This window comes from Buceros rhinoceros, unplaced genomic scaffold (assembly GCF_000710305.1).
Source record: "Buceros rhinoceros silvestris isolate BGI_N320 unplaced genomic scaffold, ASM71030v1 scaffold7062, whole genome shotgun sequence".
In the NCBI taxonomy this organism is placed as follows: domain Eukaryota; kingdom Metazoa; phylum Chordata; class Aves; order Bucerotiformes; family Bucerotidae; genus Buceros; species Buceros rhinoceros.
The window spans coordinates 13,696-36,332 of NW_010398283.1; the positions used below are offsets into that span (position 1 = coordinate 13,696).

General features: G+C 40.4%; 1 protein-coding gene across 2 annotated transcripts in view; it reads left to right on the forward strand.

The window, feature by feature from the left end:
• The first annotated feature begins 1,549 nt into the window (after positions 1-1,549).
• The window catches only part of SLC26A5 (solute carrier family 26 (anion exchanger), member 5), a 22,152-nt gene continuing 1,064 nt past the window's right edge, over positions 1,550-22,637 (forward strand). Inside the window, exons 1-17 of one of the 2 annotated variants that reach the window (XM_010131035.1) lie at positions 1,550-1,757; positions 3,472-3,611; positions 6,837-6,947; positions 7,482-7,663; positions 8,526-8,690; positions 10,715-10,867; positions 12,073-12,155; positions 12,250-12,397; positions 14,130-14,243; positions 14,534-14,611; positions 16,174-16,269; positions 17,049-17,155; positions 18,336-18,405; positions 19,866-19,958; positions 20,904-21,026; positions 21,909-22,121; positions 22,521-22,575. In XM_010131035.1, the coding sequence (XP_010129337.1) occupies positions 1,603-1,757; positions 3,472-3,611; positions 6,837-6,947; positions 7,482-7,663; positions 8,526-8,690; positions 10,715-10,867; positions 12,073-12,155; positions 12,250-12,397; positions 14,130-14,243; positions 14,534-14,611; positions 16,174-16,269; positions 17,049-17,155; positions 18,336-18,405; positions 19,866-19,958; positions 20,904-21,026; positions 21,909-22,121; positions 22,521-22,575 (2,086 nt within the window). In that variant the 5' untranslated portion in view covers positions 1,550-1,602. The remainder of the gene's footprint in view (positions 1,758-3,471; positions 3,612-6,836; positions 6,948-7,481; positions 7,664-8,525; positions 8,691-10,714; positions 10,868-12,072; positions 12,156-12,249; positions 12,398-14,129; positions 14,244-14,533; positions 14,612-16,173; positions 16,270-17,048; positions 17,156-18,335; positions 18,406-19,865; positions 19,959-20,903; positions 21,027-21,908; positions 22,122-22,520; positions 22,576-22,637) is intronic. The other variant, XM_010131037.1, reaches the window with a different exon arrangement.

Genomic DNA, 22,637 nt, shown 5'->3' on the forward strand with positions numbered 1-22,637 from the left:
AGAAAAATCCTATTCTGACGTTGACTGGATCGATGTCTCCAAGTAGGGAGAAAAAATTGTAGTGCTGAGAGTTGCAATATGCTAAACAAACACAGGGGAACAGTTCACAAAATGTCATTGAGGCTTCTCAGTGAACTGAAATTACAGAAAGATGAGAAAGAAGCTTCAGGTGTGTTTCAGGAGTTCGACGGTAACAAGCTCTGTGATAGTACCCTTGATATGATACTGTTCTTACAAACAAGTTGTAGAGATCTTCTTTCACGTGATAAAGCTGAAGTAAATCTTCAATGTTGTATAAATAAAAGATTTATAGTTTTGGTAAAACTATCCTTTTGTGACTATGTAGGAAAAATATTGCTTACAAAGTAAGAAGAACTGAGGAGATAGATGCTAGGCCATGTCCCTCCTAGGAGACAGAGCACAGCGATCCCTGAGTGGAAAATTCCAGCACCTTCAACTGACCGAAGGGTTAGGTGGCAGTATTGGTATTTTCCTGCCAGGCAGACTGTATGTGCTGAATCAGAATATCTGACCAATCGTGGTTAGCTTTGAGTATTTAGGTAGCAGTTTGTTTAATTTCAGTGTGGTAACCCTTTTCTAGGAAGCATCAATGCACAGCAAAAAAACACCCCTGGGTTAGTTCCCTTGGTTGAAGGCAAACACATGCTTAAGTGGCTTGCTGGCCTTGAGCCCAAGGGCCTTGTTCGCAATTACAGCTCTGTTTCCCGCTCGTGTTCTGTCATCAATAGTAGCACCAGCCAGCATCTCTGCTTAACGAGATAGCAGGCCTGTCAGCTTGCTCGTAATTCGGAGTTATGTTTCTTGCCCCCTGTTTCTAGAAGCAGCCAACACGAGGCAAAAAAACCCAGAGTATCTCTTAAACATGTTAAGTTGTTTATGGCACTGAATCAGACAGATGAATAGATGTTTACAAACTGTCTATCTAGTTTTAAAATTGTGCACATCTCCTTACTCCTGTTTTAGTGGGCGCAGGACTGAGAATAGCAGTAAGGGGCACATCCATTGAAAGGATAACCTTTTTAAAGTAATGGATTGTGTGTCCTTGAGATGCTGTCTGGGAAAAGAGGCCTTTGAAACAGGGGAGAACAGGTGGCTGTCTGGAAGGAAAGTGGCTTTCTTGGTGTTAAAATCTGAGTATGTCTGGAGATGGATATGACAGATGAGTAAGCAGGAAGTGAATTAGCAATGAAGTAATATCTCTTCAGCACTGACATTTTCTTTAAAAACTGAGGAGGGAAAATCCAGATGAGCGTGAATATATCCTTCCAATTTTGTTTTTGCAATTATTTACAAAGCAATTAATGCAAAATCTTTCTTCACCTAAGAGAAGCATAAATTAATGGCTTCCATATAGTAAAGATTGTGTGTGGTTTATTTTCTTACTGCTCTTACAGACTATCTAATTAGTGCTTTTAAACTGCATTCACAGTTCTTGTCTCTAGCTTGTCAAAGTACATTCTTTGAAAGGAAGTGTCACATTTGAGGTTAAAAAAGTAACCAAATTTATGTTGTCTGCAACCAGGTTTTTCAGTGGAGACTGTGGAACTGTACTTCCTTGGCTCCTGCTCCGTGAGATCAGCTATGGAACATGCTCAAGAACATGAAGCATGTCTTGAGCAAACCCAGAAGTATTATGTGGAGAGACCAATATACAACCAGGAGCTCTTGCAAGGACAGCTACGCAGACGAGAAAGAACATCTCAGACTTTAAGGCAGAAGATTGCACATTCTTGTCGGTAGGGTTTTTTGTCTTATCTTTATTTTACTGGTTAAAAATATTCTAACTCTTAATTGATTCATGCCCATAGCTGGTAATCTCTTCAAAGAAACCTAAAAGATAAAAGCACCAGTTCTACTTTGATTATTGTATATGTGGTTTTATATGTTAATTTATAATTATATGACAAAATGTTGGATAAATTAGTTGAATTGCCTTCACCAAATGCAAAGGAGAAATATGCAGCATAGGAATGTGAAGTATTAGTCAAATCACATGACATGAATTCATAAGACTCAGAAAAATCTGTCCTTTTTGTGTGGAAATACTTAGGACCAAATTTGTGCTTCACATGATCCTTTTGTGGAAGAAGAATAGAGATGTATGACAGCTGTGTAGAAATCCACATTATTAAGTCTAATAAGGATTTACTAGAGGCATTCTAGTAACTTTTAAGTAACTGTTGTGGAATCTAAGTATCATCTGGTTAGACAGGAAATGTCTTCACCTCTGCAACTCTTGGTCTGTGGCACCAGATGATGGTGAAGAGAAACTTATTCTAGTTAAGTTCTCATTAGCTTTACATTTATCCATGATTCATTTGGAAAGTTGATTCAATATCTGACTAGAAGGTTGTTCTGCAAGACAACAAATGATTTCTACCTGACTGCTTGTCTGTAAAATGTTCCCATGATTTGACATTTGGAGATTGGTTTTGATTAATAGGATGTCCATTCTAATGGCAACAGCACCTAATTCCACCTCACAAAACTTACCTGTCCTGAAAAAATATATGTGGATCAAAATTCTCCTGAGCTGTGACTTCTTGTGATTCAGTATGCTTAAACATAGAGAACTGTGGATGATTCTAGTTCCTCTGTCACTTGTAGCAATAAGCTTCTTCACTATGTATTTAGTCCCATGAGAATTCAGAAATGTTAGCAAGTCTCTGCAGTCCTCTTGCAATTCCAGTATGTAGAAAAGCATTTCTGTGATCCCAGTGTTATATTTTTACCCGAGGTTAAACTTTCTTACTACAGTACAGAGTATGGTGCATGGCAGTACTGGATAAAGATGTTTATTTCCTGGCTCTGTTCATTTGTCTTGAGTCACAGTTTCAAAAGGTTAATACCTCTGCTAAGAGACACACAAAGATCAGTGTTGACGGCTTCAGTGCCTTGCCTTTCAGGGAAAAGAAGAGTTATGTTCTCAAACAACCTTAGAGTTAGCCTGTCAGTACCAGTGATAGTAACAAGCAATATTTTTTTAAAAAGTGTAATATAAAATGCTATAATCAAATAAGTATGAAGCAGGCAAATAATAAATAAAAATAGGAAAAAGCATGCAAAGTACTTTGATCAAAAACCACTATCAGAAAGCAAGTTGTCCTCAGGGGATTGTTACTAGGAGTGATCTCGGCAAAAAGTGTATGTGACTGCTCAGACATGCACAGACTTGAACAGTTTCACTTCTCACTGACCTCCAGCCTCACCAGACTGTGGTCCTTTTCTCCAGTTCCATAAGGTTTGTGAACAGCAACCAACATGTCATAAAGGGCTAAATTAACTGCAGTTATAGTTGCTTGTGGTTAAGTTCAGTACAGAAATTACTGTCGTCAGGAGTCTGAATCTGCCTTTAATGGAGCTAATTCCCTGCATAGAGATGAAAGACAATTTTTCCGACCCATTTGTCACTGATAGTGTCTAACTTTTGTTTCTGCTCTGTATTTTCAGTTGTTCTTCTAAGAAAGCCAAGTCTCATCTTTACAGTTTCTTACCAATTTTAAAATGGCTTCCCCGTTACCCAGTGAAGGAATACTTATTAGGAGACATTATCTCAGGTATAAGCACTGGGGTTATGCAGCTTCCTCAAGGTGAGTATCTTGCTGGATTTCTTTATCCTCTTCTCTGCATTTTCTGTGTGTGCTTTGATGGTAGTGCTTGGCTCCTGAGCAGGTGCTCATGAGAATAGGATGTGTCTTCCACAGGTGTTTGGAGATCACTACAGCATGCTTTAGACCAGCCTATAGTGTGATTCCTTAAAACTGCAAGTCGGCAATACTCAGCAAACTCTGAAACAAGCTTAACTATCTGATAAATAGCAACAGCTCTCAATGACAGAACAAATTTTCACAGTTTAAGTGCATGCCTAAAGCTTTGCTGAATACACCCAATTATTTCCTGATCTCATCATCCTGGAAGTTGTAGCACATTTCGTACAGAGGGTAGCAGTATCTAACAGACATATAGACATCATGTGTTAGGGGAGCAACTGATGCAAAGTAACCAAACTAAATTCACCCAGAAAAGAACATGCAAGAAATCAGAGACTGATTCCTCTTTTTCTCTTAAGGCTAGAAGTCGCCCATTACTATGGTTAAAGAGCGAAAGGAGTAATGAGCTTAAAGGAGTAATGGTTTACATGGTGGAAATAAAAGTGTCTTCTACAACAAGACTGCAAATCTGTGGAGTTTCTATTAAATTTCTTGGAAGTGTCACCTCAGGTGGAGCCTTGCCCTGAAGCAGGAGCAGGCTCAGTGGAAGACAAAGAGAAAGCCTTTCTTCATTGTTCTGTTCACCTCTTGGTGACTGGACCAGTGGAATCTTTTGTTGAGCCTGACACCTTACTGTTGGCAGTGTCAGAACTGCTGTGGGATTAGAAGGTGACAGCATTTTTACAGCAGTATCATTATGGGGTGCCATTGCTGCTGTGAGAATGGCAGCTTCTCAACAAGCTGCCGAAGTCCCAGTAGGTTTCCCCAAGAAGTCTTAGAGTAGAGGGAATTCTTGAATTTATGCAGAGCCCAGTTCAGAGGAGTCCTCATGATAAGGGTGATGTAATTAAGGATAAATAAGTTGACTTGCATTTTGGTTTGTTTCATATTTCCGCCTCACTTTAGGCTGAGGCAGGTCTGAAGAATTAATCTGTAAATCCAGGAAGCCTAGATTTTAATAGGCAGTAACCCATTAAAGGAATGGAGTGTCCTAATTTAGTCTGTGCAGTTGACTTTGTTTCTGTAGCTGGGGTTTGTGCAATTTTTTATAATTAAGGCTATTTTTTCTTACACAAGGATAAACATCAGCTTATCTTAAACTGATAAGTAATGTGGTTAACTGTCAGACAAATCTGTAATATACTAGACACAAACATTACTGGTTGTATACTGAAATGCAGTTTGCATGATGACCGGATAAGAACACTAAAATGTAAGTGGTTAGCAGTGAACTTTATACTTAACTTTGTGACTTTGTTTTAAACTAAACATTAGTTTTTCCTCCAGTGAATGCAGACATAATCTTAAACTGCTTCTAATCATTCGCTTTCTAAAAAGACAGAAGTTGGACTTTTATTTTTGTGGAATGGATGTAATTATAACAAGCATGAGTTCAAAAAAGCCTGGGAATCATTCCAGGCCGAACTACAATGACCAGGGTGTTTAAGCTGTGAACTCCTGTCGTGTCAATATCTCTTCATTTCCTTGGCACTGATAGCCTTTAAAAATGCCAGTACAAATGAACAGGGAAATGAATAAAAGGATTTTCAGATGAGGAACTTCACATAGACCCACCCTCCTGGTTTGGAAACTGCTGGTTTTCAGTTCTGGTCTCTGGTACTGTTAAGTTCATCACCACATTAAAGGCCAGGTTCTTATAGAACAGAGTGTTCTGCTGATACTCTTGGCACAATAGGTAGACCCTGGGGCAGAGTGTATGTGTGGGATGAGTGTCAGAAGTACTTAATGAAAAGGTCATGGCTGCAAGAGAATAAATGGTATCGTCGGTCCAGTTCTGATAGCACTATGAACTCTTGATTAGGTCTCGGACATTGCTTACAGCATGAGCAAGGCTGTGTGAGCCACTACACTGCCCATCAGTGCTCGGATGATACAGAAGATCCCTTCTTGGTTTTGCTCTTTCATTGTAACCTGATGCTTTGCCTCTCAATTTAAAAATAAATTAATAGAGAAAGGTGTTTTTGAGTACCACTAGCTCTCCACGGTGGGTAAACCATTGCTTCCTTTTGCAATTTGCGCTGTGCCATTGAGCTTTTCTCTCCGCACTTGGACCAGTCTGTCCAAGTGTGGTAAGAACACAGCTTCCTCCGGTGGTGTCAGTCTGCACTTAGAAAGGTGAACGGAGAACCAGGCCAATCCAGGATACAGCGTTTTCTTCTCAAGGCCTTTGGTTTGGTTCTGATCTAATTCACATTAACACAAGCTGCATAGATCTCTTGATTTTGCTGGAACTACTCCGGGCAGTTATGAGCCATATCACGTGGTGCACACGATTTGTTTATGAGCTTGGTCCCATGATAAGCCCACGCTTAGTCATGCAGAGGGGGAGCAGTGTGGGAGGTGTTCCTCCCCAGCGTCCCTTAGAGCTGTTCCCTCACAGCTCTGTTGCCGAGCTTGCCAGTCCACTCTACAAATGGAAATAGTGTGGATCACTGTGTGGAACTGGACAGGGCTCAGTGACAGAGAGGACTTCATTTTGGGGGAGAATACCAGACTGTATAAGCTCTATGACCTTACAGATTGTAAGCAATGATTCTCTGCTTATTTTACATTTTGGAGCATATTTTGTGGAAACATGAACTGTTATGTCATCTCACCAATACTGGGGTGAAGGAGGAGGGAGGTGTTTAATCAGGGACAGATTACTGTGAAGATCATGTCTGATGAGAAAAGGAGGAGAGAAATCAAACACGTCCTGCTGGTTATGGGCTTTTGGGTGTTTCTAATTACATTTTTTGACAGATGAAAAACAAAGCAACAAAAAGCATTTGTTGGCTATTAAGCAGTACTTCCAGCCTCGAAGAATAAACAGTGAGTGCACAGGTGCACAGATGTACATGCAGACACGCACGCACACACCTGCAGTGCTGTAATTAGAGACTTCTGGTTTCCTGCCTCAAACCATCAGGTTTCTAGGCACTGCCCCACAGTCTTATACATATTAGAGTATTCCCTGCAAGACTTGTTAAGTTTTTAAACCTATGATATGTCACTCAATTTCCTATTAGATGAGTTCAATTTTAGAAGGCTTCAGATGATTTTTCTGTTGTTTGCCTAACATGCATATTTGTGTCTGTTTTCTAGGTTTGGCCTATTCTTTGCTGGCAGCTGTTCCCCCAGTATTTGGCCTATATTCCTCATTTTATCCTGTCTTTCTATATACTTTTTTTGGAACCTCCAAGCACATATCAATAGGTATATCTGTGGGGATAACTGAAAGTCTGTGTGTGTGTGTTTAATAAAGTTGTAAAAAATAAAATTGAAAAGGTAGAGAGTATACTTGTTTTCCATAAATTCAAATTTAAGCGAAGAGGAGAAACACAAATGTGTCAAACATTAGCAGTACTTTTTTATCGTTAATTTATCCATCCTACTTAGGAAGGAATAGAAGAGCATCTTTTATCAGATTGGGTCTAGAAATGTGTGCCGTGAACTGAACTATAATTTCATTGCCATAGTCAATGTCTATGTGGCCAGGATGAATGAATTTGCATTACAGAAACTGAGATAGAAAAAATTATGGTGTTTATTTACTGTAGAGGTGTATGTTCACTACAAGCTAGCTTTAACAGTGCTGGGTATTGGAGCAGATTTTGGGACTAAAAAATATGGTGTTTACGTAGAAAACCCTTATAGGTGAATTCCGCATACCTTTTGATAAGAACGACTCCTTAAAAAAAGAATTCACCATGGTTTTGACCAATTATTTTCCTCTCCCTCTTATTTCAGGCACCTTTGCTGTCATTAGTATGATGGTTGGTGGTGTTGCTGTGAGACAAGTGCCTGATGAAGTGATGTCTGCAGGCTATAACTCTACTAATGTTACAGAATCCCTTGAATATTATGATGCTAGGGATACCAAGAGGATGCAGGTAGCTGTGACTCTCGCCTTTCTTTCAGGGATTATCCAGGTATGTGATAGATTTTTTTTTTTTTTTTTTTTTTTTTTTTTTTTTTTTTTTTTGAAAGAAAGATTAACAGACGCTTTTTTTTTTTTTTTTTTTTTTTTTTTTTTTTTTTTTTTTTTTTTTTTTTTTTTTTTTCTTCAGTTTTCTGTAAAGGCAAGTTCAGATGCTGCTGCCGGAATTGCAGTTGCTGGTTCACAGTGGATGCCCTGTCAACAGACATGTGCTTCAGCACTGCACTGTGTAGAGGAATTGCAGTTGCTGGTTCACAGTGGATGCCCTGTCAACAGACATGTGCTTCAGCACTGCACTGTGTAGAATACGGGCTGCTTCATGGCAGCCCCCAAATTGGTTGTGTTTGCAGTTTTCTGTAAAGGCAAGTTCAGATGCTGCTGCCGGAATTGCAGTTGCTGGTTCACAGTGGATGCCCTGTCAACAGACATGTGCTTCAGCACTGCACTGTGTAGAATACGGGCTGCTTCATGGCAGCCACAAAACAAAGTGGGGAGGGATATGTTGGAGGCAAGTCTTTGTCCGGCATCTTGGCTTGATTGGGAAAAATAGGATCCTTCCCCCTTTCATTTTTTCCTATCCCATCAGAAAAACCCAACCCGGTGTTCTCTCATCTGTCCATAAATGCACATAAACACATATGTTTAGCTGTATCTCACATTGCACCTGCCAGTGGCATGGAAGATTGGTGCATTGATGGCTACTCACTGACCCATGCCTTTAGAAAGGCCAAGTTCAGGTTTGCCTGACCTGGTTTGGGCATCGAGGTAAGGTGTCCTTTGGCCTGTCTGCTATATAGCACTGTTGTTCACGCTACAGTGGGAATCATATGGTTAATATTTCTTTTCTTCATTAGTTGTGTTTAGGTCTCCTTCGATTTGGATTTGTAGCCATCTATCTAACGGAGCCTCTGGTGCGAGGGTTTACTACTGCTGCTGCAGTTCATGTCTTTACATCCCAGTTAAAGTATCTCCTTGGCGTTAAGACTAACCGATATAGTGGACCCCTCTCAGTTGTATATGTGAGTGACTACATTTACTAAACATGCAAATCCTGCATTGTCTGGATCCAGTACTTGAACTTTTTCTTTTGTTGGTTTGTTTTTTTTTTTTTTATTATTTTGGCTCTAAGTAGAATAATGCTTCCATATACAAAACTAGGTTGAGGTCTTTAAATGCCATAGCAACAAATGAGCATCTGGAAGTGTAGCTTGGGTGCAACTTGACAGATCAGTCCGATCAGAGATGGGCTGATTTTAGGGTTCTGCTAAATGTATTTTTGTAATATGAACCAGTAATGTTCATTGAAGCAAGTCTCTTGTACATTCTGGGGAAATGTGCTACTAAAATGCTTCGCTGTAGACCAGACATGTTTTGCAAAGCTAAGAAATATTATTCTCATAACCTTGCCCAGTCTGTCTTCAATTTCACATGCAATTGCAGATGGGAGTATTCTTCATTTCCTGTTTGTAAGCTATATTGCGTGTGGTTGGACACAAAGTGCTGTGTCATCACGAACGTACCTGTTCTTTAGAGCAGTGGGGAAATACAATTTTGAAATAAGGACACTCAGTGCAAAACATTGCTATTTATTGAAGACCTCAAGCATTAAAACTGGTTGTTGAGAGCATGTAGGGATCCAGTATCTGATGTAGCTGATAGCCTAATCTTCCACTCGTCTTCTGTCTAACACGGTGATACGAGAGGACACAAAAAAAAACATGCAGTGTAAAGCTATGATTTGGTTAGTATGACTTAAGTGACAACAAAAGCTCTTGCTCACTTGTGTTTAAAATTGATAGTTGTGCTCTAAAAAAAAATGTAGTGTGTTCCATGTAGCAAATTATTTGAAATCACAACCAAAGCGTTTAAGTTTATATGAATATTACTTCTCTTGCTGTTGCGAACAAGCAGAGTTGAAATGCGTCATCTGTATCCGATTTGCCTGCCGGTCTAGGAACATCCAAGATGTTACCACAAAATCAATGCTCTGATTTTGCAGACAAGAACTCCTGAGTAGAAAAACAGGGAAGATGTCAGGTGTCTTTGAAAACCCAAGCTTTTGAACAGATTGATGGCTCAGCAATAACAAAGCTTCAGGATTCTGACTACACGGAGGCTATTGAAAATACTTTGTGGGAATCTTCCTTGTATTTTTCTGTAGATATTACAAACATTTTAAAAACAAGACTGCACTAATGACTAATTAAATTTGCTATTTGGTTCACTGATCTGGAAACCAGACATACTCACTGCCAAACAAAGAGGAGGAAAGGTATACATTCTAGATGTACTACCAGCACATCTTGAATCTATAATATCCTGATTGTTGCTGTAATTTTCCTTCTGTTTGAAAGAAGATGTACATACCTATCTTTAAAGACCTCTTCAGGGGTCTTTATTTTTTTAAATGCAGTGGAAGAATGACTAATTGGTAGGCAAATCATTTACCCTCTAGCAACTTGTGTGTTCCAGAAAGCTTTGTTTCCTAATACCCTTTTAATAGTGTTTTCAATTAAATGTTATTTGGAATAATGGCCAGTTGAGCAGTGCTGCAAGATCACTGTTATTTAATCATATTGCCATGGTAACCTCAATGGTTGTATCAGCAGCTTTATCGTTTTAGAAGGGTTTATGCAGCTCTAAGTAGATGTGATTTGCCAAAGAATATTTGAAAGTATTAGAAGGGCTTTGCATTTATTGCCTTCAGGTAGCTGCAAGTATGAAATACACATGAAAATGTGAGGATAAGAGATGTGGTTTAGTTCAGACTTTTACTTCCATGGTAGGTATTTTTCTCCAAATGTTTGCCCCATTTGAGGAAGATTGGTATTGTAAATGATTGCCAGTGCGTCTCGCTTACGGAGATGCTCTGAACTTCTGAGTTGTGTAGGAGCAATGGAAATTTTGGTGAGGCACTGATTCACTGTGGCTGTGAATGCAGAATAAAACGACAGCTGAACAGCAGTATGTAATTTGCTCTTTTGTGGGAAATCTCCATGAGGATTGTATTTTCTTCGAAATAATTATGATACTTATGTTACAGAGCATAGCTGCTGTGCTTTCAAAAATAACAACGACCAATATTGCTGCATTGATTGTTGGATTAACATGCATTGTTCTGTTGCTGATTGGCAAGGAAATCAATTTACGATTTAAGGAGAAGCTCCCAGTTCCTATTCCTATGGAGATCCTTGTGGTAAGCCAGTTGTGAAATTCTTTAGCTAAACTATATAACTATTCTAAAGCTGTGGAAACTATCTAATTTTCTATCAAGTCTCATTGATCTTTAGAGTAACTTCTGTTGAACATAATTCATTTGAGACTTGATCCAGTTGACATTTTGAATACCCATAAGGTTAGAGACCAAGCTTTAGGCATGAAGTCCCCAAAAAGAATTGAAAAGCTGGTTAAACACCCACAGTCCCCTATAGCAATGGGTAGGTAGATATTTATTGTAAATCCCACTCTATCCTGGAGTTTCATCACCTGCATGGTTCTCTGTGAGATGTGCCTCTGAGCAGCATTTCCCACTTGGAGTCCAAGAGCTCAGAATGGAGATGCTTACAGATGCCTGTTTCAGAGGTTCTGCAGGGCTTGCTTGATTTTTATAATGCAGTGGTAGAAAGAAGAGCAGGAACCAGTGATACTCAGTACTTGCTTTCCGTGAGACTGATAACTGACTGCAGCATTGATTTTGTTTCAAATCACTGCACTAAAATGCATGGATAAAATAGACTATCCTAATACACACAAAGCCCACGTATCAGGTAAACTTTCACTTTCGAAAGTGGTTGGATTTAAGAATGAGTTCTTAGATAACTAGAACTCTCAAACAACCTCCAAAAGATCAGATCCAAGAAAGGGAATAACTGAAGATGTACCATCTAGGTTGAAGGAACAAAGAAAGGGGATGCTGTTGAGAGGTGATGGAGGTGGTGTAACAGTGTATGGTTTGACAGTAAGGCAATAGCTAAGCGATCTTACGCCTGTTCCGTTCATTGCTGCTGCCCCAGTTCTGTTCACAGCTAGTGTGCAGGTTATGCACTTGAAAATAACGGCAGTGCAGGTGTCCTGGCATTTAATTTCCCAATACACTGTTGTGCCTGAGCTTGGCTCAGGTGAAGGGAAGTTGAGTGATTCAGATCATACCATAACATGTTCCAGTTGACTGTGTCTGAGAAAATTTTGTAAAATTAGTGGGAGTTGAACACAATGGAGGGAAAATCATGATACTTCCTGCTTTTTATCTGCTTCTTTAACCCGTAACTCTTAGAAAACTTGATTGACAAATAAATGTAACCCCTTGTGTGTATTATTCATAATCAGCTAACAGCTGTTTGTTCTTCAGGTGGCTTTATCTCTTTCTAGCTGATGTTTACCAGTGTTGTTGTGCATTTTTAGGTAATTATTGGCACAGGGGTTTCAGCTGGAATGAATTTGAGTGAGTCATACGGAGTGGATGTTGTTGGAAATATTCCTCAAGGGTAGGGATGTTATATTCTTATTCAAACAATACCTTTTCTGTATGGCATGTAGCTTTTATTATAGTAATTTTTAAATACTCATTTCATCTCCAAGGTTACGTGCACCAGCAGTTCCTGAGATTCAGCTCATCCCAGCACTATTTGTGGATGCAATAGCAATAGCAATAGTTGGATTTTCAATAGGTGTATCAATGGCCAAGATCTTCGCCCTTAAACATGGTTACACCACTGATGGGAATCAGGTAAAAGTATTGGGGTTGCATTGCTGAAAATTCTCAGTAGCACCTTTGTTACATCGTTAAAGTAGAATGGGATATTGGATGATTGAAATGAGTTTTTCATTCATAGTGGAATCAGGTCAGGTTTTTGACAGCCTACACATTTAAATGCCAGGAATTATTTTAAATTCTTCTCTGGCTGTGTTTTAATAACCAGTTTCACTTTTAGCCCCGTTTTGGGAAACTTGCTTCTTTTAGACTTGGGCATATGCATGAACATTAATTGTTAGACAGACATTACTGATGGGCAGCTACTTTATCTCTGCTTTCTCTAATAGAGCAAAGCATAGAGTTCCCATGTGATAAATACAATGCCTTATATGTCAAAGAACTATTATTTAAGGTTTGGAAATTCCAACTACGTTTTATGGTTTCTTTTTATTCCAACCCATTGCAAATAGGCAGCTCATCATTTTCTGGGGCAGCAATTGGCCCTGTCTGTATTTAGTGTTGTGAGAAAGTTTGTGGTTAGGGACTCTGTAAAACTAAAATGATGTGTCATCCTCACCTACTCTGTCCTTCCTGTGCAATTTAGAATCAATATTGCAATTGGATTTTTGGTTGATGTTGTGGTATCAAGGGAAATGGAGAGTTCATCTACTGTAACACATTTCCTAGAGCAAGCATCTGACACAGCACAGATTGGCTGTTCCCCCATCTCAAAATGGCTTGTCTTCCCCTGAGAGTAAATGGAGTTTAAACAGCTTTTTTACCTACAGAGTTTTACATCTGGTCAGGTGAATCTCATCCTTCATGTCATTGTTCTGTTACCCAAAGAGAGAAGAGGACAAGTCCAGAGGTGCATGAATGGAATCAGCTCTATTTATGTTAAAGTCACTGACCTGAGTTAAGCATCTAGATCTTTTCCTCATGAGGTCCCAGATGCTACTTCCCCTGGATGTTAAACTGTAGAACTCATCACAGGATGCAGTGCATGTTGAGTGTTTAAATGAATTAAAAAAAAAAAAGGATTGTACGAATGCAAAGAGAAAAACTCATTGAGAACTACTGAAAATGTATAACTCAAACCACCTCAGTTACAACAAGTGAAATGCAGAGCAGTCGGGGAGGTCTCATTACAAGCAAATACCTTCTTAGGCATCAGAAACACAGTAGTGAGGTAGATGGAGCTCTGATACCACTCATGATAACAGTTCTTATGTGGGATCTTCCTGATGAAGCAGTGGACACATGGTTTTTTCATGTACAGCAATAGATCACCATGCTTCCCACCCCACCCCCCCATGGAAACAGAGCCAAGGCTGCTCTTGCTTCTAATAGTACTAAACAGGTAGTTTAGGGTGGGAAGCAAAGAACAGGGTTAGTATGAGAAACCATTTTTCATGTATATTCAGGGTTAAAATTTAAGTTACCCCGAAGTTGAAGAATTCCTTAAAATAAGCAATGTTGTCATTTATTTTAGTTTTCAGTCTGACTCATTACTGTAACATTTAAGGATGGAAAATGTCTCCAGCACTTCATCAGATGCTTTATTTAACAGATGATTTAATGTGCATCAACTTGCACATGTGTGAGAAACACAAGTGTAAGCTACAATAAGGTTGCTTATTCTCTACAGTAAGGTTGCTAGAAAGCACTGTAAATAAGATGTGGTTGTTAATAGGTCTGGATAGCTCCAGCTTTGTGCAGTTGCTAGGTGTAACTGTCTTTTGGTTTGCTCTGTTGTTTAACACAGGAACTTATTGCCTTGGGAATATGCAACTCTGTGGGGTCATTTTTCCAAAGCTTTCCAGTCACTTGTTCGATGTCTCGGAGTCTTGTTCAGGAGAGCACCGGTGGGAAAACTCAGGTATATAAACCCAAATTTTGAGCCAAAGTTTGCTTTTTGGAACTCCAAAGCTAAATTGTGAAGCTTCACTGGCTTGCCAGATTTTTCTGCCTGGGCAGAAGGAATAATTGTAGTTTCTCATGTTTCGAATCCGAATTGGGCCAGGATAGAAAGCTGCACAACAGCCAGAGTGGGTGAACTGAGTGGGAGGGACCAAAAGTCACTTGAACAACAGCAAGAGAGGGGTTATCTAAACAGTAATACTGCCCTTTGGGGACACTTCTAAATCATTTCTGGCTGCTTTTGTTCAGATTGCAGGTGCTCTCTCTTCAGTTATGGTTCTGTTGGTAATTGTGGCTATTGGATACCTCTTTGAACCGCTTCCACAGGTAAGAGGGTTTTGCCTGTTAGGCACTGCATTGGCGTTGGACGGAGGCCAGTGAGTATTGCTTAACACAGAGTGCCAAGGGTTAGGGCCGGGCTGGCCGCTAGACAAATGACAGATGGTCTCTATTAGCACCTCTCCCTTCTGAACAGTAAAATCGAAGAACAGAATTAGTCTGGTTTAGCTCAAACCAGGACATACAGATTGCAGGATGATTAGTAAGCAACACAGCTAGAACTTGACCCAGAAACTTTTAAATTTTGTATGCATTTTTCCTGTAAGTTAGACTAGAAACAAATAATATTTTGAAGGAGATTTATTGTTTTTTTTAATATTGGACATTCTGGACTCCGTCTTTAGAACATAAAAATAATATTTTCAAACAATTTCCCTGTACAATCATTTTGGTTGGAAGAGACCTTTAAGATCATCAAGTGCAGCTATTAACCCAGCACTGCCAAGTCACCACTAAACCACGTTCTTCAGCACACATCTACATGTCTTTCAAATACCTTCAGGGATGGGGAGTCTGCCACATCCCTGGGCTGCCTCTTCCAATGCTTTACAACCCTTTGGGTGAAGAAATTTTTCCTAATATCCAATCTGACTTGCATAGTTATAATATCCAGTGCAACTCGAGGACATTTCCTCTTGTCCTGTTGCTTGTTACTTGGGAGAACAGACCCACCCCCACCTCACTACAACCTTCTTTCAGGTAGTTGTAGAGAGCAATAAGGTCTCCCCTCAGCCGCCTCCTCTCTAGGCTAAACAACCCCAGTTCCCTCAGCCGCTCCTCACAGGACTTGTTCTTTAGACCCTTCATCATCCCTTCTTTGGATGTGCTCCAGCACCTCAATGTCCTTCTTGTAGTAAGAGGCTCAAACCCAAAGAGAGTATTCGAGGTGTGGTGTCACCAGTACCAAGTACAGGAGGACAATCGCTTTCCCAGTCCTGATGGGCACATTTGGTTGCAGCATAGGAATTCTGGGAAGTGGTTAAAAAGTTAAATATCTCATCTAGGAAAGAATTGCAGCTGGGTGATGGATGAGTATGATAAGTTGCTTTTGCTGCAGTTTTACTTATTTGTGTAAAAACATACTTACATGAATAAATATATTCTGACTTTAAAAAAGAAGTTTGTTTCTGGTGACATGCATAGAATGATACACAGTTCCTGTCCTTTCTATAGGAGATGTACCTTGGGTTACTTCTATACGCTGGAATTGTTGCACTATTTTGTAGAGAAACTTGAATTTGAGATTATAGCGTAGCTGCGTCAGGCACTATAACTGCAGGAGTATGATGTTCAGGAATACGTGATTTCTCTTGCCGGGAAAGAATAAATCAGACTGTGCTTGACTCTAGCTTGCCATTTCTGCAGCTGCAGTAGAAGCGAATCTCCACTGAACTACTTGAAAAGTTGCTTTTTTAAATGGAGCATCTGTTCAGTTGACCTGTATCAGTTGTACAACACACAGAAATACAGTTATTTGTGATGCTTCGGAGATCTTATATGGCATTGGTTTTATTTTTCTTCTGAAAATTGCATTTTTGTAATATTCTTAGACAGTGTTAGCTGCAATTGTCATGGTGAACCTAAAAGGAATGTTTAAACAGTTTGGAGATGTGGCACACTTCTGGAGAACCAGTAAGGTTGAGCTGGTGAGTAGTGCACAGCTCGGTGCATGTATTTGTGTTAAATTTGTTGCTCCTCTTCTTCCTAATCCCCAAAACAGGGTAGAAACGTATCCAGGATTTACAAATAGGTGCTGCGCTGCAGATAAACCTAAGTCATGGAGCTGTAAGTACCCTCGGAGAGTGATCTATTGCAGACAAGAAACTTTTTATTGTTGTATAACAACCTTTAACTCAGGTCAGAAGTAGTTTGGATGCAGTAAAAGTAAAGCTTTTGCAGTGTTGCTGTAGGAAGTGCACTGAAGGCTATGGGAATGTCTGAGAAGAATTTTAAATGCAGAGTAACAAAGAAAACTTCTTGAAAGTATTTGCCGTCTTTTAAAACAAACAAAAAACCTGGTTGGAGTGAGCCAGAATGTATCAGAGGGAGCATTTTGGTGACATTTTTCTCCTGAATTAACTGGTTGGTGAGGTGAGAGCTGCTTGCAGGCCTTGAATGGTTTGGTTTTTTTTTTTTTTTTTAATCCTAAGGTATTCGGAGTTTGCTGGTAACACGAGATTCTTTGGAGAACAGGACTTAAAGCATTAATTAATATGTGACAGTTTGTCAGATGTTACAATACTGCGCCTTGATCTTTTATGCCCTTCTGAAGGGTTAAGGCCATTACCATCTGCTATCCTGATGGGTTACGTTATAGCCGATTCCTGAACAGAGTGATACACAGGTTTGGGGGTTGAATTATGCTATTGTGTTTGCTGCTAATAGAAGAGGATGCATAATAATTCAGACCTTTTCTTTGTTGTAGGCCATCTGGGTGGTAGCTTTTGTGGCTTCTCTTTTCCTGGGACTAGACTATGGTTTGCTTACTGCAGTAGCGTTTGCAATGATAACTGTTATTTACAGAACACAAAGGTCAGATTTCTTCTTTATCAAAATTAGTGTTTGCTGATCTCCTGTGTGGTTTTGTTTTGATCTCCTGTGTTTGTTTAAGGGGTGCAAATAAGGAGAAGACCTTTCCACCCTCTTCAGCCGCATGCAGTATAGAATCTGCTTCATAGTATAGGTCATGCCCTGTGGCTCTGACCCAGAGTTCACATTTTTCTGAGAACAAAATTTCTAGAGGACGTGAACTTGCAGTTTCAGTAATAAACAGAAGATTTCATATTCCTCATGTTGGTTAATCTTCTTGTTTACTTTAATGTCTAGAGGTTAGACCTTCAAATCTGCTGGATACCAGTTTGAGTAAATAGTTACATTCCATGCGCACTAATTGTCACAGGCAAGCAGAGTTTGTGTCAGGTTATCACTAGGTGAATGTTTAAGTATTTTATAAGAAAGGCCTAATTCATCAAAAGATGTGCCTGCCCTTCCAGTTTTTCAAATCACTTCTCCTCTCTCATTATTCAAAGTGACAATGTGTTTACTGTGAAGCTTTCCAGGTCTACAGCAAAATTTTTTTTTTTTGCACATGCCATATGAGGCTTCTAGACTCAAGGTCAGGGTGGAAAATGTATAAAAGTCTTGGTTTTAGTCTGCACTGGAATGAAACCAAATACTGAGATTTCTGCTCTGCATAAATAAGGGTGGTTTTCTGCCAGCTCTATATGGTTTTGTTCTTGCAAACAGGACAGTAATGTACTTTGTCACACTGCTTGTGAGTTGGGAATATTCATCTGCTCAGGTGTTGTTCTGGGAGCAGAATGGCTCATTGAAATTGCAGCGTGTTTTCTGCCACTATGAGTTTTCATATTTCCAAGATAGTTAATGGAGTTGCACCAGTTCATGCCAAAGAGAATTTGCCCTGTACCTTTGCATGCTTTGGCCCTGCTTTTCAGAAAATGACATTACAGTGCTAGGAAAGCTTAGAAACTGGTTTTGCACTGACAGAAGCAGACTTGCCTAGTCACCAAATGGTCCCTTTATTGTGTTCCTGCTGTAAACTGCCCACTGCATTCGACCACGTTTGGATAAGACTGTACCAGACAGGCACTGCAGAATGACCAATTAAAATAAGTTTCAGTCTGTATTGAACACTCAGTTTTTCCACTTTATAAGTGATAATACTGAAACACTTGCTTCCATTTCTCTCTAGCCCTCAGTACAGAATCCTTGGCGCTATTCCCGACACTGACATCTACTGTGACGTGGAAGAGTACGAAGAGGTAGGAATGTATTCTTCTGCACTGAGGAGTTTTGTGTAGTGGAGCGAAGACGACTGTGGCAATTTGCTACTTAGCTCTACCATACTGCGCATTCAGGGCTGTCTGCCGAGCATTCTCCTGTGGGGAAGGGAAAGAAATTTTATTTTAGTAGTAAAAGCTATCTTGTTCAAAATGCTGGCTTTTTGTACGGCATGTGTGTTTGACTGGCAGGTGTTCAAAAGTCACTTTTATACTAGTTCCCTTGTCCTAGCTTGTACAAAATGGTGAGGTTCACAGGAATACCACTGCTAAACCTGCTACGTACAGAAGTGCATACGAGGGCACCTACTTGTGTGACAGTATTGCATGAAATCCATGGAACCCAGCATCCAAACTCATATGTTCTTCAGAATTAGAGACTGTTCAAAACAGCATCTCCCAGCCTCCACTCATCCCCTGCTCATTAAATACACATGATTAATGGTGCGATTGCCGTGCACTTAGCTTCTTATAAACTCCGTTCTGTTCAAGCAGAAGTTGGTGAAAGCAGAACAGTTGGTCAACATAATGGATATAAACATTTTATATCCAATTATTTATTCACAAACAGCACCTACAAATTTCTGCACTCTACCACGTTCTCAGAGATGCTGCTATGGAGGCTACATCCCCCTTCACTGAGGAACCAGTCTGTAAAAGCCTATGTGGAAAGGTGTTGGTGTAATCTAAGAACATTCTCTCACCAGCAGTTCCACTTTGAATACGATACAGTGCAAAAGTGTATGTGGGCATGTTCATATGCAAAGAGGAGACTCCATTTTTGTTCTAGGGAACACAGTTAGCGTTTCCTCCTCCTGTATAAAGATGGGATTGGCGGCATATGGCAGGCTGGATCTCTGCTGCTGGCCAGGTCATTTGCACGTTAAATGGCAGAGTGCAGCCTGTTCAGAGATGACTTCACTTAAAGTAGAGGGTAGAAGTGATAAAGACTCCTACCTGACAGCCTGTTTAAAACTCATATTTGAAAGGCTCTTTTTTTGGTACTTGAGGAGACAAGAAAGAACAAGAGAGAGAGAAAGCGAAAGAGCAGTCAGTCATTGTCCCTGTAGAAAGGAGGGTAAAAGGAAGCATTCCTAGCTCTGCGTCATTTCCTCATGGTAATACCAGCTGCAGATAGCAACACCAGAGAACTGCAAATATTCAATTCCTCTTTATGGCTGTACATTTCGTTATTACAAAGAAGGAGAAATGTTGCATGACATTGATTGTATTGCAGTATTATACCCGGAAACAGGGAGGTTCTGATCTTCTGATTGCCTTTGCTCGCGACAGTGCCGACCTTCTTTATCTGACACATGCTGATAGCCATTCAGGGGTGGCTGTTGGGCTGCTCCGTGTTCATGTGTCTTACGATCACACAGGTGCTTTTCTTCCAGCGCAGGCAAAACTTAACTGTCCACATCCAATATTCTTTTCCGCAGGTTAAAGAATATCCTGGAATAAAAATATTTCAAGCTAATGCATCACTTTATTTTGCCAATAGCGAGTCATACACAAGTGCACTGAAGAAAAAGGTGAGTAAAGCAAATTATTTAATGTCGTTGTCTTGAAAATTCAAACTGGCTTCTGAAACATGCTCATCTTTCAGCAATTTCAGTGTAGCCCCTAGCACAGTGTTTCTCAGCCTGTGGCTTAGTAAAATACCAATAAAATATGAGAAGGTGACCCTCCAGTCAACTGCAAATCATCTTAGGAAGCAGCAACATGGTGGGAGGGAGCAAACGGACCAAGTATAGCTTAATACTAACCGCTTGTGAATGGAAAGTCTGGTGGTTGCAGAGCACAAACTGGTCAAACACAAACCTTTTTTCCAGAAGGGAATAAGTAGTTGCTGAACTGAAAACAAAATGTCTGGGAGTAAAAGCTTCTTTCTTGGGTGACAAACTTCCCTAGAGTGTAAGAGTGTGGAATTCTGCAGGCATTTAATGCCTCTCATGCGCAATCAATCACCTGCATACAGAGCATGCCTCACCCCCTGCCTAACCAGTGTTTGACTGGGTGGGAATGGCAATAACAGAACTAGCTCAGGGCAGACTTGCCTGATGCAGTAGCAATTGCACCATTACTAACTTCTGATAAATTTTTCTGTAGCTCCCATGATGAGCCTTATTCAGAACAGGTGGGTGGTACTTATCTTCACAAAGCAAGAGATACAAACAATTTATGTCCAGGTGCACTTCTCTCCCCTTTACTCTCTGCACTCAAATCAGCATTCGGTTGAAACACGGCACTTTCTGATTTCAAGAGAAGAATGTGATTCATTTCTTGCTGCTCTTGTTAACGCAATGCTTGCCAAGATTCCTTCTTTCTTTATACTGTTCTCACCCCCACCAAGGGAAGGTGAACAATGCAGGCTCATGTTTTAAATTGATGATGGTGATGAATTCAGTGGTAATTGATATGGCAATGTCATCCTAACAAGCTGAATCGCCTCTGATCGTGCTTTCTTTTTGTGACAGACTGGAGTGGACCCTCGTGTCATATTAGCAGCAAGGAGGAAAGCCCAGAAGAGGCATGCCAGGGAAATAAAGGCGGCAAATGCACTCAGAAAGAAAGCTGTGTTGAAACTAGTGAATTCTTCGGTAAATATTTACCTCTGCTTTATCAGCTAACATGCTGCTTTCTGGTTTTACCATTCTTGTTTATACAAGGTGCCGGGTGCTGCTCAGGTGGGAAGGCTTAGGGAGCACACGCAGTGCAGCATGGGCAGGCTGCTGAGGGGACAGTGTAAGGGCCAGAGGCTCACGGCTCAAGTGGATAATCGTGTGAATCTTGACTGCATTCAGGTAGTACGTAGCAAAGCAGAGTCTTTCCCCACTGTCATACTGTCTCAGCAGTGGTGTCAGCAGAACTTGGAGGGACCCTGCCTCTGCCCCTGCCCACATGCTTGGAATAACGGTGCAGAAATAGAATATGAGAGAATTAATTCAAATTGGCAACCCATGTAATAAGGTACCATCTGCACTGCTGGTCCTGGCGTGGTGAAGTGAGGCAGGTATATTGAGAAAGGCTGTTTTGAAACATGCTTGTGCTTTTGTGCATGTTTAAATTTGCCCCCGTGATGGGAGCCGGTGGGCGCACTTTACCACAGGGAACCAACTTAAGAGCCTAACTTGTTGCTGTTGCTTCTTTTGAATATATTAGCCTTGACAGGATCAGCAGGGAGAAGGCAAGGAAGTGGAGTGAAAATGTATGAACAGGTGTCAGCGTTTGAAGGAAATGAGTAATTCATTCCTAAGATAACAGCTTTAAGCTGCTTGCTTGTGACTGTGGAAAGGCTGGGCATGAGAGAAAAAACCCTGATATTTGTAAGATGCAGAAGTACGTGTGCATGTAGAGGAGATTCAGTAATGTTTGGGAGAACACCTCTTAAAGGCTGAAAGAACAGATGAGCGTGGGTGGGAAGGGGATCTACTCTGAAAAAGCACTGGCTGTCATTAAGCTTTATTTATCTTCTCTCCCAGACTAATGATGTGGAAGCAAGTGTAAAACATGAGATAGCAAATGAGGAGTTACCTGTAAATGGGAAATTTGCATCTGCAGATGCCAGTGTACAAGACGTGTCTCCTGATGAGCACGAGCATTTTGTGGAGCCCAAGACAAACATCCACTCTTTAATTCTGGATTTCACCCCGGTGAACTTTGTGGATTCAGTTGGAGCAAAAGCATTGAAATCAGTAAGTAGGTCATTGTTCCCCAGAAAAACGCCCAGAAAATTTGTGAGATACCTAATAGAAACCTGTCAGCATGAGACATAAATGCCAGCTCAGGTACCATCCTGGATCTCACCTGATGACACTCTTCGTTCTGTACCTCTGTAAGTTTTAGCTGAATACTGGGGAATGTGGACTGTGAGGCTTACCGCTTCCAGAACTGTGCCATGCTGAGATACCTAATAGAAACCTGTCAGCATGAGACATAAATGCCAGCTCAGGTACCATCCTGGATCTCACCTGATGACACTCTTCGTTCTGTACCTCTGTAAGTTTTAGCTGAATACTGGGGAATGTGGACTGTGAGGCTTACCGCTTCCAGAACTGTGCCATGCATGTAACTTCAGTTTAACTCTGTTGCAGATTATAAAAGAATACAAAGAAGTTGGTGTCTGTGTCTTTATTGCCAGCTGTAGCGGTGAGTTGAGATTTTCTTTCCATTGTGAGCTTTACGGAGAAGACTGTGTTTTATCTCTTTCC